Here is a 16,492-nt window from a genome sequence, read left to right as displayed (position 1 = left end):
AAGTCCTATAAGTAATTATCACAATTAATATTGATTTATTGTAAATTAATTATATGTCAAGCAGTCAAATTTTACCAGCTGTGAGTAATCAATTTTTATTTTTAACTCACTCAAGGGAAATATTCCTGAGACCATTAGACTGCTCTGGCAACAGGCTACATTTGTAGGGAAATGTAATACCTTTTATTGGACCAAATGTTATATTAAAGAAAAACAGACTGGCTTTCAGGCACAGAAATCTTGCTTTTATACCATGAGACCATCACAAACTCGATACTACTCATAATAATACAACTGGCATGTTTTGCTTCTGATCTAGAGAAGTACTCCTGACTATAGTATATATACTACACACCTCACACAGATTTTCTAATGGTCTTTCACAAAGAAAGCAGAAACTAAGAGCTCCTTCTCCTCCCTCCACCCTCCTAAGTAAACATATTTCATGTATGCAACTCAGTGCAGACCCACATGGTATTGAACTAATTTTCTCTGATGTTTTGGGCTTGGTTTTTTTTTTGATTTGTCTTTTAAATCTTTAAACACCCTACATGAAAGCTTTACAACCCCTCCATAGCTGCTGAAACAAAAAAGAAGCAACTCCTCCACACCCCTTCACAAGACTACAGCTATGTCATCAATGCTACTGGCAACGCTCCCTGAGGTTTCCTCCAGCTGCCAGGTACTTTTCACTTGCCATGCTAGCCCAGGTGGAGGTCAGCTCTCCTGGAGGCAAAGGAGGAGGGGACGCATTCTGCAAAATTCTGCTTTTGAGGGAGAGCTTGCTGGTGCTGTCCTGCTGTGCTCTCTGTCTCTCTTGTTTGTAATGTCTTTTAAAGTTTGAAACCTCTGTATTCCATTTCAGACTTCTAAATCCACTGCTTTCATTACGGACTTCAAGCAACTTCAGTATAGCTCCTTACTACAGCAATTTGTTAAAGCTTCAGTTTGAGAGTCACAGAAAAGAAGAAAGCAGGGGAAGAACCAGGACAGTAAAGGCAATTTCCTTGAAGAAATAAAAATCTGTATTCATAAAAAGAAATCTTTTTTAAAATCACCTGTCACTCTCAGAAGGGGGCATCTCAGAGTCACAGGCATTTCAACCATGTGCAGCCATTTAGAGACTCTAAATTCTACCCCACATTCTGCCACTGACCTGCTGTAAGTTCTTAAGCAAACCACTTCACTTCTATGTCCCTCAGTTCATCCATGCAGTCTTGCCCTATCTATTTAGAGCAACTGTTCCCACTCTTCCCCCCATGCCTTCCCACCCTTACACTTCCGTAGTTCCTCTCTGGCATGCCCACACCTAGTCCACATGAAGCACAGCGCTCACTCAAACACAGTGCTGCATTTTGAGAGGACAGCTAGTATTTCCTAAAAATAATTGCCAGTACACTGCAGTGTCCCAGCACCTTAACCTCCCGAAAAACAGGATGTAATTTCATAATGTATGTCATGAGGGAAATTCCTTTTCACCCTAGGCTTAATATAGTATCACCTATGTGGCAAATTATTAATGCTACTTACCTTCAACTTTAACATTTATTTATTGCATTTATTATTTTTACCCCTTAAATGTGTAGAATTTTCAAATATTTCACTGTTGATTCATCATGATGCCAGATACACTCAAGTTCTATAAAAGCAGCAGTTTCTATCAGTGAAGTTTTACTCTGAGGACAGTTGTTTGAGGGTTTTGTTTTTAAATTATGCTTTCAATCGTATCTCATGTACTGTAATTTACAAGGTAAAAATACTATAAAATTGAATAACTGTAATAAGAGCTAATTGAATAATCTATCTCTTATCATTAGCTACACAAGAATTGTTATTATACTTCCACAGAAGATATTAAAATATTTTCAAAACTTTCCTTATTAGAGAATATATAATATTACTAATCACAAAATAAGCATAATTTTCCACTGTACAACTGTTTTCAAAAGGCTTTCAGGCAGAAAATAAGGGTATATCCATTCTTGAAATCTATATCCTATTTATACTAAGTGGTGGATTCCTACAGTTCATTATAAATCAGCATGCACAAAACTCTTTGCTTAGGTGGCAATTAAAAGTATAGTGAAAATGTACATATGCAAAAAGCTAATTTTAGCAAATTTACCTTGAATCTCCTGATGTAAGCAAAAGGCTGACAAACAGAATAGGCTGAAATATGACAAGATAAGACTATACTAAATTGCTTCCTGCTGGAACGGGTCCAGAGAAGGGCAGGGAAGGTGGTGAAGGGTGTGGAGCACAAGTCTTATGAGGAGCTGCAGAGGGAGCGAGGGGTGTTTAGCCTGGAGAAGAGGAGGCTCATCACTCTCTACAACTCACTGGAAGAAGAGTGTAGCCAGGTGGGGGTCAGCCTCTTTTTCAAGGCAATCTGAACCAGGACAAGAGGTCACAGTCTTAAACTGTGTCAGGGATGGTTTAGGTTCGTCATTAAGAGGAATTTCTTCACAGCAAGGGTGACTATACATTAAACATGGACTGCCCAGGGAGGTGGTGGAGGCACAATCACCAGAAGTACTTAAGGAAAGATCGGATGTGGCACTCAGTGCCCTGGTCTAGTTGACATAATAGTTAGTTACAGGCTGGACTCAATGATCTCAGAGGTCTTTTCCACCTACTTGACTCTGTAACCCTGTTATTCTGTGATATTCTAACTGAGTTTGTTTCAAGAGTCAAGTTTTCAGCTAGATCATGATAATCTGCTCATATGTGTGGGAAAAGAAATCTGCAATTCTATTTGAACTAGGTTTTGTTCAGTTGTGCACTGGAAGTTGAAAACAAGGCATGTTAATGCTTAAAATCGCAGATGTTAAGGCAGTTCAGTACAAAAGCTCCACATCTGATCCATCCTGCTAGCACATAACACAATTTACTTCAGCACAATAGAAGCAGATTTTAGGTAACTTAAGTGTTTGATAACAGGCAGCTTTAAACATACTAACACTATCCTGCCCTATTTATCTTTTATTGGAATGCTTGTATTCAGTGTTTCAGTTTCTGAGAGTCTACATTTGTAAGCATGAAAACATATTAATTAGGTTAAACAACAATTATTCATTTTCAGTGAGTCTACTTTAAAGCTGCTCTCAAACTGACTTATCCTTGTCACATTCTCTGTTGCTTCCTTACAGCCTAATTTTTACCCGTATTTTCATTTTTCAGCAAAATTCTTGTGAATCACCAGCTCTGCTCAAAACAAATGCTCAAGGACAGATCTTTTCTGTCCTGATACTGCTAAGCAAGCCTGAGAGTCATCAGAAAAAAAGGAGCCAAGATGCTTGAGTCACTCAAATATTAAGCAGTTAAGCTGCTACTTTGAATGCTGCCAGTAAGAACATTGAGTTGAACACCTTCCTTACACCACCCTCAGACACTGCTATTTTCTTATGAGCTTCTGCTATTTCAAGTACCATGGCATATAATCCCTTTGAAATATTTTGCAAACCTTATCTTAAAATGTGGTTTTCTTCATTTTATTCATTCTTCATTTCTTCATTTGTGACCCAGGTTGATCTAATGATTCCAGTTTTCACTGTGTTTCTCTCCTGCTTATATACAGTTATTCCTACCTGTCAGCTTTAAACATCCTGCATCATTCTTCTCCAGGTTTTATTTTCTTGGGGTTTGCACTGGAAAATATTTCCTGTCAGCTTTATTCTACTCTGAAACACTATTGTAATCTCTTCCTCCAAGGCAAGCTTTTTCATCTCCCCTCTTCACTCACTGACAGATGAGATCCCATGATTACCTTAGGCATTGACTGAGGTAACTATGTTTCACATGTAGATGAAGTCCAATTAAAAAAAAAAACCCTTCATGCTTTTTATTTCTCCCTGATTAGTAACATTCATTCCTGTTCAGTTATTTTATGATATTTTGGGGTTTGAAATAAATTCTATCCTATGTCAAAAACCTTTAGGCAGAAAGATTTTTTGTAAATGGGTGGAAAAAACCGAGTTAAGTGCCTTTCTAGTGTTTACTGATCTCACCACAATCTCATCTAGAAAACACTCTTCCTAATAAACTGTTACCCAATCATACCTTTTCATTTTCTTTTCATTTTATTGCAGTCCTAATCTTCCATCTTTCACATAAAATTTGGGCGCATATTTTAAAAATACCAGAAAGATCTCCCCAGAAATAAATTAAATTGCATCACTTGAAACCTGCCATTTATATGAGCAACTGCAGTCACTTGAGCAAGCATGTTATGCAACCTGTCATTTAAAAGCCATTTCAACAACAGCATAATGGATATCTAAGCACCTTACAGCTGTTGTGCAGACTGGCACACCTATGACGCCTGGTGTGTCTCACACAGGCATGTAAATGTAATCTGGGTTACTATGGTTATGATACTGGGCTGGTTCTTTCAACAGATCTTTTCAAAACGGGAAGAATTCAAAGTTACACCTGTTCCTGTTTGATATGCCATGTACATAACATACCTTGATTACACGTGTGCTGTACTTTCAAGTCAACATTTTTCAGACCAAAATATCTGCTTATCTCTTTGGCTTTCTGCCACGAGAATAAACACCTCCAACATTGCAGGGAAAATAAATTTGGTATAATTACTACCCTTAATGGCAATTATTCAAGCAAAGCAGTACCATGAAAATAACCTATTATAATCCATGTTCAATAAAATCTTTCATAATATGTCCATTATTATCTAGAGAAGTATTTCATAGAGGTCTCATTTTAGAAATGTCTCCAACCAAGGTGATTCCATAAATAATGCTTTCACAGTGGTTTCTAAGGTATCTTGTGTCTCCTTTGTGACGTAAACTGGTTGTTATGGAGATGGTGAAATATCAACCATTCTTTGTGAGCCTGTGCAAGATCATTTTTAGACCACTTACAGCAGCGTATTTTCTCTGCTCAGCTATAATCAGCCTTCCTTAGCAACAAAAACAGATGCATAAAAATTATGATATGTTTTAAAAGAAATGTTTGCACAATACTTTTAACTCTTCAACCTACAGAAATAGATCTGTGTGCATTTGTAATAGATAAATTCCATCCCAATTTCCCCAAAACTCACATGGCCTTTAACAGAAAAGAGGTTTGTACTGTTACAAAGGCTGAACAACTTACAGACAACTCCTGTTTTAATTCTTGTTTTTAAATTTCATAATCCATATCTTTCAGAAGTACTTTGTGCTCCTTAAAGCAGGGAGCGCAAAGATTGTTATCTTGTAAAGATAAAACACATTGTTAAACAAACTTTACTTTGGTGAAGTACAAACTTGTGTTCAACAGTGTGTTAAAACTTTTTAGAACTTCATGCACTAGAAGACAAAGGGTTATGTCTGGATAGTAGTATGTAAAATTATGTAAGTAAGATACTTTAAAATGGGCTAAGCTACCTGTATATTATTTTTATCAATTTTTTAATCTATGCTAGCCCATGTGTCTAAGTTTAAAGGCCCCAGTTAATGATTAAGGTTAAAGAACACATAGGTCAGTCAGGGTTTTGCAGTGTGCAAGACTATAGCAAGACTGGAAAGAAGGAATTCCTCCTTCTCCCTCCAGTATTTACATCACAGACGAGCACCCCAAAACATACAATATTTGACTGGAAAGTCATAACATTCTTAGGACCCTCATTTATTTGTAGATTTGCTGTAATTTTATGGAAACACTACAGAGAAGAAAATAATGATTATTAGAAATCCATTTTGTATACTCTAATAGTGTATTACTTTTACTGAATAGAGGACAAGATGTAAAGCAGAAACACAGTCATAAGGGAGGGAAGAAAAGATCCCCTCCTACCACGGGGAAGTAACAACAAAGTGTGTATTGCCCTGAATGGAGACAAGCCAGACAGGCACATCTGCCTACCTCAGGTGCCATCCAAAAGGGTGTTCCCACTGAGGTGTTTCTACGCAGCCGTGTGCTGGTGAGCTGGGCTGAAACACCTGCAACAAAACAGAGAAAGAAACTTGGCTTCAAATTCACTGTCATTTTGGTAAGTTTATTTCAAGTATCTGGAAAACAAAACTCAAATCTGTGAGCACAATAGCAGAATGCCTGTCCAAAGCAGGTGCTAATTATTTGATTGATTTCAGCCTGCTGTTTTCTTCAGAGTTTATCAGAGATTTTTTTTTTGTGAATGACTCTCAGTTTGAAGCACTTTTATTCAAACTTTAAAATTCCATTGTCACATAAATATCCCAGATTTCTTTCTGCTGTTTTCATAAGTATAAATGGCAACTATTAAAATTACAACTTGGCTTTAAAACTTGTGTTTCAGAAATGTACTGCCTGAACATCACAAACTGGGAATTTGTTCACTAGCATACCTGCAGAGGCTTGTGTTCAACAAAAGACTTATGTGCCTGCTTAAATCTTTCCCAAATGAGAAAAGGTCAGAAGCTCAAGTTCACACTGCAGCTTGTACTTAGGGAATTAAACACATACTTAAAACAAAACATTAGCTTCAGAGCTTTGCTGACTGGGGCTGGACTACTGAAGCACAAATGAAAAAAACAAAAGAATGAACTAGAGTGCAAACAATGTTATCAAATCAGAATGAACTTTGACAACAAATCTTCTGTGCTCTGGTCAACATATAATTGAATGCGTTCAGTTCAGTAGCATTCCAATGAGGTGACACAAAGCCAATATGAACTTAGAAATACATTTTGCTTTAACACTTTTTTAAAACAAAAGCCACAGGGGTTTGCTCTTTTGGCATTACCCAGAGACAAAAATGAGCAGAAGCACATATAATACGCATTGACTGCTGCCAATAAATAAAAAAATTAGACTCATAAGTTGTTTGATTTCTGATTCCAACATTCAATTTTATATTTGTTTTTAATTTTTCAGTGTAATTGCAAGTCTTCAGTGATTTTGTGAGTACCGCTGGGAAACAGTTAACAAGCCAGCATGGACAACAAGCCTCCGTTCATTTCACTATGATCTCTCTTCGGCCACCTTAATTCACAGCTGCTATCTAGGGATATTCCAAACAGCGCTGAATACCAAAGAGCTGAGAGAGGGTGAGCATGAGCATAAATGAATGATAAGTTGCAGACATTTTAGGTCAATTTACTGTGACCATCATTTATTCAAATATGCTGTCGACAGCAGCTGAGGGAAGAAATGTGTGTTATGTTGAAAAAACAAGCTGTGAAGTCATCCAGTAAAGAAAAGCCTCAATTAAAGATATCTGTGTAACCCTCTCTCTAACCTAATATCCATATGTACAGCCTTGAATATGAAGCAGCTTTTTTAAAATCAAGATTCTCTCAAGTAAATGCATAACATTCACTGAATAGGTAATAATTTAATTTTTTTAACACCATTGATTTGAATTCTCATTTCTTATTTAATATATCCAATCCTTTACTAAATTTAAAGTGATTATTTTCTTTTTGTTTTGACATATTTCCTTCCCCACTTACCAAGCAACAAATCTACTTAACATTCCCACAAAATGGCAGAGGATTATTAGTTCCAGGGATTAACCTAAAAATATCCAAAGCATCCACTGTGTTTGGGTACTTAATCTGAGATCTTTCAATTGTCAGGCATTCCACAAGGCTCAAGTACAGCTATAGTAGATCTCAGCTGCAGTTCAAGAACACACAGTTCTTCTGCAAAGCAGGACAAGATGTTTCAAACTGACTATTGGGAAAATGAGGAACTGAGTTTGATGTAAGTGACCCTCCAGCATCACAGAGAAACACAAGCAGAAGCAAGAATAATCTCCAATTTGATGTCATTCAACTGCCTCAGCTGTGAGTCCCTCCTCTTCCTGAATCCCTTGCAATTTCACTATTTATCTTCTACTTTCTGCAAAAAATGAGACGCAACAGTTCTACAAACTATATCACCTGTGACTCAGTCCTAAATCATTCCCAGAGACCGTTCTGTGGCTATAGCAGTGGACTAAGACAGGAAAAAGAGCAACTTAATAAAAGCTTTAGTCAGAAAGCCCATGGGTATATTGGCATTTCTTGGCATTTCCTAACTGTTAAGCAGTAGGGAAAACTTGAGATTTAAGTCTCATTTTTTTCTGAGCCTGTCATATTTTCTAGTGCTACTGTCCTAACATAAAAAAGTGAGAGAAAACCCCTGAAACCTAAGTATAGAATCAGAGACACCCATGGGACACCAGAAAGATTGGGAGTCTCAGTTTCCTTGAATATGCCACTTGGGGTTAGAGCACACTGGTCTGTCTTTACGGCCTTTAATACATCTGATAAAAACATTTTGCTTTGGGGAGAAAAGCCAACTTTTCCCATAATGGAGTAAAAACAAAGATTAGACTGCCAAAATTCCCCCAAATGAGAAGGGATCTTCTTCTCTTCTATTAGGTCAGGGACTCACTCCAAGTTTTGCTTCAGGTCAAACGTTTCTCCTAGCACTATTTTAATTGCTGCCTTTACAATTCAAAATAATGAAATTTTGTCCCTAGAAGATACTAAGGAATCTCTTATGTGACAACTTATTTCAGCATCTTCAATACATATGTGTGTTAAATTATAATACCATGACATCACCAGTACAAAATTTTCTTTCCACTGCATAAATTTAATATTTTAGGATTTTCAAAAAATATTTTTTGCAGATTTTCTTGACATATCATTCTACCCTACTCTCATTTTGTGAACATTTTTCTTTACCTTCATGCACTGCTAAACAAACATATCATTCATTCACTATTTTCAGTGGCGATTACCTTATGCACTATATGGTTTCATTAATAAATCATATTACTAATGATCTGCTTCTGTTACTTTTAATAAAATCGTCCAACCCTTGCAAACACATCTGAGAGACAAAAGTTTGGGGTTTTTTGTTTGTTTTTTTTTTTTTTTTACTTTCCAAGTGCCATTCAAAGGAATAAAATTTGAACTGACTTTAAATCTATTGCCAAGTGCCTTTCTTCCACCCTCCCTCCCTTTCTCTCTCTTGTTTCTTATGACATATCCAGACTGGCAATGCTCAAATCTAAGAGCAATAATCACTAATTAAATGGATGTTGGGTTTTGGACCCAAGGGACTATTTTGCCTTCTGCTCAGAGGGGAAAAAATATGCTTAAGGCTATCAAAAGCTATTTCAGAAAGAATGTTTCCTTTTCATATGCAAAAGACAGAATATCTAAATTTAAATTAGGAGGACAACTGCCCTGAAACTGACATTTCTTCTAAAATGCAAAAGAGCTTTATAAATAAAATGCTAGCTTCAGAATTTTGAAAAATTATTAAATTATATTTAAGCTTTTAAAAATTAAAACTCTATTACTGATTTTTAGTTAGAAGTTTTATTCTTGCTGTAATCACATTCCTTTTGCATTTTTCCTTCTTAAAATAATTCTGAGTATGCTTCTGAAAAAGTCTGGCTGTGACACTCTGCCTTCCCAGGGGAAAGTAAACAGACGCCTTCGGCTAAATTGCATGTATCAAGAAAACAAAGGGGAAGTGGTCATTACCAAAGTCAACGAGCTTGACTCCACCTTCTGTTGTCAGGAGAATGTTGTTCCCTTTCACATCACGATGAATGATCCGGTTATTGTGTAAATGCTGAAGGCCCTATGTACCAGCAGTAACAAAAATAAGTTTATTCCCTTATTTAAAAACAATTACCCTGCTATTAGAGAATGTAATGAAGAAAATCTGCACACTATACAGAAACAGCTGTCCACCACATTACATGCCTTTATACAAGCCCTGCTGTTATAACAGCCCATGTAATATTGTTCACATTACCACACTCTATAAATGGAAAATGAATGTATGCAAAAAGTGAATTGCACCCTGTGCTGTCATTACAAGCCCAATGAACATCCTTACCAAGAGAGCACCATATAAGATGTATGAGATTATAGCTTCATCCAATCTTCGGCCACACTTCAGCAGGCCTTTGACAAGCTCTGTGACAGAACCTCCGTTGCACAGCTGGAAAGGGGGGAGTGTGAGGAGTGAAAAAAAGCAAGTCCTCATTTACTCAATATACTTGTTTATTCTATAAACACCTACCATGCAAAACTGTGCTACAACACAAGTCTGGGAACAACAGAACTCCTTTTATTGGTGATGTTAATATAAAACACAGCAGCTTGAGTAAATGGAGGGAAGAGAAAACTGAAAATAATGTGTCATTTATAAAACACAACAAAAAAGAAAAAAAAGAATATGAACAGGACTGTATTTCCAAAGAGGATTCATAAATCCAATTTACATTATTTGAGTATTTTCACAATACATGCATTGTCTTTTTAAAAAAATCCTTCTGTGCAAAGGCCAGACAGAAAAGATTGATGCTCTTGATAACCGCGAAGCAACAAATTAGTCATTTTAAACTTTCACTCCATCAATGCTCCTGATGGCAGGCAATATAAAATAGATAGAAGCCATATCTCTATGCTCAGATTTCATGCCATATACTGTCAACCACAGAGAAACATTCTAATCTAGAGAAGCACCTTCTTGCAAGCATTTTCTACTAATGGGCTGCTAAATATCAAAAGAGGAGGAAAAAAAATAAAATTAGACTCTTTGAAAATATGTTCTCATCCACACCTTAAGTTTAATGTCCATACCATTCTAAGCCAGTATTGACATCCATCCTTTCTCCTCTCTCTTTCCTTTAATTACCTTGATATTCACAATTGTTTGACCAAAAAAGAAAAATAGATGGGAGAATTGACTGCCTTTCTTTCGCTGAATTTTCTCCTCTAAGCTGGTTTTAAGGATTACCAATGTTCCGGCCAGAGAATCACATGCATTTCAACACAAGTTCATTTAACATTATCAGTTTAAAATACCACAGCATAAATCAGAAGAATAGTATGAAGTTATACAAACTCTCAAGATTTGCATCTTTCAAACGGCTTTTATGAAAAACTGTGTATCAGTTCAACCACTAATTTCCGTTATATGCTAATACTTTCCTTACCTTATTACTAACTTTCCCTTGCATAAAAAAAAATTTCACTAGACTAGAAGTTTGAGTTAATGGAAAAGGACCTTGAAGCATAATTTCATCACTTAAAACACTTATAAGTTCTGCATGTTTTTCTTCCCATGGTTAACCATTTGCTGACAAGTCATTAAGCTAAAGTTTTCTTTGTAGCGCTTTCATTGCATTAAATGTTCTGTTTAGACAGACTATAGCCCACGAATAAAATATATAAAAGTATACCCTAACTTAAAAAAAAATAAAAACCCAAGATGGTTGCAACTGAAAAATAATTCAGACTGACAGCTGTTTTGTAGGATATGGTAAACGAATGCCTGACTCAAAAATATATCCCACAAACACTACTGCAGCTGTCTGTGACACTATTTTTGAAACTCAGCAAAGACCTCGAACAAAATGAATCTGAAACCCTCATTACCACTTTACACTTAATGGTAATACTTTAATAGGTGGAGAGATGCACATTCTATGAAAAAGTTGAGAAGTTTGCTTTACAGTTGTCCAAGACTTGCATCATCATAAAAATACTTAAGGTGTCCACTTTTGCCACCCTTCCTCATCACAAGCATTTATCAAAGTAAGTTCCTGCTTGTAGTGAGTAAACACGGCAAAACTGTGCCTAAAGGAAAAAAAAAAAAAAATCCACCTTTTTATTACAAATTTTGGAAGTCGCACATCAAATAACTGTATTTCATCAAAGACTCAGGGATCAAAGTCTGAATACTTTGTATATTCCCTTTTACTGAAAATGAGTCATTAATTTATAATATCACAAGTCACTGTAATGCATGCATAAATATGCGGTAAATTCCAAGGCAAGGAATAGTTTGGGTTGTCCCATAAATTCTTCAATATAAGGAAAACACATTTTTTATAATGTCAAATTTCTTCCAAACTTTGGATTATGTGCACCAAAAGCCACCTGAAATGCACATACTTTATTGATAAAGTACACACAGTTACAACTTGTTCAAATTCTACATTCAGTTTTATTTCAGAGTATATGATGGTTTTGTTTCATAAAATTCTGTCATTTGGCACTTGATGGATCTTTAAAGACAAGACTCTTTTATTAAAAAAGAAAACACAGAGGAAACCAAGCCCAAACTCAACACGAAGACAGCATGCATACAAAAAAACCAACACCAAATCAAAAATACTAAGGTCACTTTTCAATAGTTACTGAAATTTAAGAGGAAATACATTCAAAAGTTGTCATTCAAGCCACATACTGCTCCAGTACATAAAATTTAGATATTCTGTTGGGATTCCACAATTTGTAGTGGAAATAAAGATTCCCCATTCAAGAACGGGGAGTGGAATTTTTAAAACAATCAATAATTAAAAAGTGAATCCTAGCTTTTGGCAGTCTAGTTATGAAAGAAAGAAATGCTTGAATGGTTTGCCTGTGCAGAGCTCTGCATGAATCAAGCCTGGAAAGAAATCCTCATTTTACAACCACCTTTGGCAGTCACTTAACTTTGGTGGAAACAAGACCACCAATATACATTTGATATTGTAAGAGTACTGAATGGCACTGAACAAGAAGAGTGAATAGAAGGCATTTCTGTTCCTAAGTTTTTAACAATAACCAGCCCCTAGTTTAAAACTATCATAAAACAAACTTTCCCATTACACTTTCTCTGTTCACTTTTGCAGTAGGCAGCTTCTTTGTTAACTACCCTCAGCAACACTACTTCATCATCGTTTGCATTCCCCTCCAATGCTTGAGTTCTCCAAAAAGTTTAAATAAATGTCTTATCTAATATTTCCTCTAAAAAGAAAAAAAAAAAAAAAGCTGCTTATTTTGGAGACAGAATGTCTCCAAATTCAGACAGAATTTCAGCAATTCAAACAGAAATTAAATTCAAGACCATTTCCTAGTAAACATATTTTGAAGTTTGGATGTGATTTTCAACAGTAGGCTACAACATATCATCTATCAGAAAATCATGAAAGCCTGTGACTCTTTTAGCAATAACAAACAAAAATCCAACCACATATGCTACGGTAAGAAGTAATATTGTCAAAATGTTTTTACCTCAAGTACTAGCCAGAGCTGTCCTCCCACATATTGATCTGCTTTGTAAAACATTCCATAAAATCTAACAACATTAGGATGATTGGGAAGAAACTGCAAAATATTATATTCAGCTTCAATTTCTTCATCTACATCCTAAATAAAAAACACAAACATACAGAACATATAAAGACAGTGACTCCAAATAAAGCAAGAACAAACTCTCACGGATAAAAAGAACTAACTTTTCTTAGTTTGTACTTTTAAAGAGTTTTACTTTAATGCAGCTAAAAGTACACTATACTGGACATTTAATGCATATAGAATTGTGTTACTTGTGCTCTTCTTATATGTAACGAATTGAAGCCTGTGTAAATCAAGCAGTTTTTCTTCAGGAATTCTTTCTGTACATAATATACTTAAAAAGAAAATTAAAAATTACAATTAACTCTGCTCAGTTGTCTAGGTAAGAAATTTACGCATGCATTACTTTTAACCTGTTTTAATCATGCATGTTTTTAACATGTGAGCTAAATGTAAATACATGTACCTTTGATTTATTCCTTTTTCTATGGTCATCAGATAGTACTAAACAGAGAACCATTTCACTAAGCCTCAAAGGAGCCATCATTAAAACCAAATATGTCTTATGACGAAAGACATACACCAGAAACAATCAAAGGGAGACAAAACAACCACCCATGAAATAAGAAAAGGTTATTAGGTACTTGTTAATGAAAGAATGTGGCAATTACAAAATAATGTTTATACCAGCACACAGGCCACAACTCAGAACAGTGCTTAAGTGCTCAAACTTTCCTCATTTCTGCACAGACTTGGCTATTAGAAAATTTAAGCCTGTGCCTTCCTCATCAGATCCATAGAAGAGAAAACCACAATGAATTTCAGTAGTGGTTGATGACAGAAACAAAATATTTTTTATCCAATATTTTAGCCCAGCCGTCATGATCAAACTCCAGCTTGATCCAACCTGAACAATTAAATTTTCCATGAAAACTAGGGCCTTGGTTCTCATGGGAAGCTAGGCATCTAATACCCACTAAAACCAGAGCTGGCACAGAACTACCTCTGAGGATCTGGGATGTCCGCTTCTCTTTTTATTATTGCCTCACATTATTATCTGCTTATAAAAGGTAACTCTAAAATATTCTAAAGTTCACAGTGTTTCTATGATGTGAAAATTAATTCTTTTAGGGAGTACACAGAATAAAACAAGAACATCAAAGTTAACTGCATCTTGTATTTTCCCTGCTGCAGTGGGCCCTGTGAGGAATGCCTCCGTGCCTTCTCATGATTTGCATGCTCCAAGCAAAGATAACTAAATTTGTAGCAGAAGAATTACACAGATCTAAAACAGAAACTAGGCAAATGCTGTCCTCAGATAAGATGATGAAATTCTAAGTTGTCATTCAGTTGCTGGTACTAAACTCTTTCTGTAAATGCATTCTGTAAAATTGTTCCCTTCTGGATGTTCTCAATATCTTACACATTTCATTTACTTTTCAAGTTTAAGAATTCTTTTAAATTAACATTGAAGTTACAGTTTAACATTTTTTACTTACACTGACAGGATCCAGAATCTTTACTGCTGCCAAGCTTCCATCTTTCTTATTAGCAACCTTATAGACTTTACCATAAGTGCCTTTCCCAATAGTCTCTATAATTTCCCAGGTATCTGAGGGATCAGCTAATGATTCTAGTCCAATCATACTGGAATTATATTGAAACAATCCATACAATGGCTTCCTGGAAAATAAAGCAGACATACATACAGTGGGAAGCCCTAAGTAACTTGGTACTACTAAAGAAGGCATCTTATGATAAAGAAATCAAATATTGTCCTAATTTAAGAAGAAATACAGATCAAATCACAAATGAAAACCAGACAGAAATGTAAGATCACTCAATGGAAAGAAAACTGGAGACCGCTTCTCTTTCCTTACTTTAGTGTATTATTTGCTTCAAACATTGTCCTATATGCAGCACCATTCTAAACACATTTTAACAAGTTCTAACAAAATCTACCCTTCCCTCTACTGCACACTCTTTTAATGGTCATTTTACACAACTGAATTAACACAGCTCATGAAATGAGGTCCTCTTTCTGGTTTTAAAAAGCTATGTCAGGATTTTTCCAAAAATTTATGTAATGCATCCTGGAGATTGCCAGACAGGCATTCAGTAGGTATAGTCTCATTATATCTGATATATATACAGCAGGGCTACATACAGCTAACAAAAGTTAAGACTGGGCTGGTTGGTATCAAAATACAAGCTGACTTGAAAATGAGCAACAGGTACATCATTGGGGTGATCTATCACTGTTGGGTTGCTTCTCAACAGCTGCACTTGGCTCTCTCTCTGTATGTCAGTCAGAGTGTGTTATGGTCTGTTACACTGGCTAAACACGTCAGAAGATCTTCAGGTGAGGGCACTTGTTTCCCCAGATACTCCTGAGTCGATCCTGCAGCAAATGGACCACTGCAGCCTATGCAAAGGGTGCCTTTTCACCCTGGAATTACATATATGGTAAGTTCTGGTGATTAGGAAAATGACAATATCATGACAATTTTAGGATTCCATGTAAAGTAGTAGTAGTTCACCTTGTCCCTGAACCAGAATTATAGAAAGGAAAGGTTAAATTTAAGATGGTATTAACTTAACTTTCCCATATTAATCATTATTAGGGAAGCTCACTGGTTGATGGTTTCTCTGAGAAAGAGAGTTTTTTGCCCATTTGGTGGCTGTCAGTATGTATTTTAGCTATCTGTGTGCTTAACCAGGAGATGTAAAGTCCAAGTGTGTCCAATCATTAGAGTGTGACTGTGACAAAGGCAACGGAAGGCAACACCATCACTGACTGCAAAGTTCTCAGTTTTTGGAGATGGATAAACAAGCACCTCAAACATAAACTTACACTTTCAGGTTTGAGCCATTTTTTTCTAAGCACACCTGACAGCTGCAGATCCACATGAAATAATTTTTAACACTTGCTGTCTTACCTCTTCACCATTTCTAGCATCAGCGATAACCAGAGAAAACCTCTCTTTCCCTCCTTGGTAAACCTGTATTTGCACCAAAGCTGGTGCCAAATAATGTATGAAATTGCTTTGGTCTCTTCACCAAAAGAAGGCCAAAAAAAAGAAGAAAAAATAGGGGAGTGAGTTTAAAAAAAAAAAAAAAAAAAAAAAAGCCAGAGTTAATATCATCTATCTGCTATAATAATGTAAGTTATGAGGACAGTTCCTCAATATTTGATCCAATCCAGCATGCTGCAAATACAGAACAGTATTCTGAACACATAAACTTAGTACATTAACAGAGAAGGAGGTGAGATGAAAGACTTCTCTGAAATCAGTGAACAGACTGTACTTCATGCACTGAAACAGCAGCTACAGATATGGAGCTCCTGATAAACCAACCTCAAGAAGAAGGTTTGCTTGCAGGGTGGGTGTGGTGGAGAATACAAACACGGGAACAGTTGCGCCTCC

At 36.0% G+C, this 16,492-nt stretch overlaps 1 protein-coding gene across 1 annotated transcript in view; it reads right to left on the bottom strand.

Annotated features, from left to right (window-relative positions):
- Positions 1-16,023, bottom strand: part of MYO3B (myosin IIIB) — a 170,196-nt gene extending 154,173 nt beyond the window's left edge. The window contains exons 1-6 of the mRNA XM_059852361.1: positions 16,004-16,023; positions 14,564-14,747; positions 13,002-13,136; positions 9,832-9,936; positions 9,471-9,570; positions 5,869-5,945 (exon numbers count right to left, since the gene is read on the bottom strand). Of these exons, the coding sequence (XP_059708344.1) occupies positions 5,869-5,945; positions 9,471-9,570; positions 9,832-9,936; positions 13,002-13,136; positions 14,564-14,747; positions 16,004-16,023 (621 nt within the window). The remainder of the gene's footprint in view (positions 1-5,868; positions 5,946-9,470; positions 9,571-9,831; positions 9,937-13,001; positions 13,137-14,563; positions 14,748-16,003) is intronic.
- Between the last annotated feature and the right edge of the window lie 469 nt (positions 16,024-16,492).

Source organism: Haemorhous mexicanus, chromosome 8 (genome assembly GCF_027477595.1).
Source record: "Haemorhous mexicanus isolate bHaeMex1 chromosome 8, bHaeMex1.pri, whole genome shotgun sequence".
Classification (NCBI taxonomy): domain Eukaryota; kingdom Metazoa; phylum Chordata; class Aves; order Passeriformes; family Fringillidae; genus Haemorhous; species Haemorhous mexicanus.
Note: the sequence above shows the minus strand (reverse complement) of the source record. Positions and strands in the feature narration are given on the sequence as shown.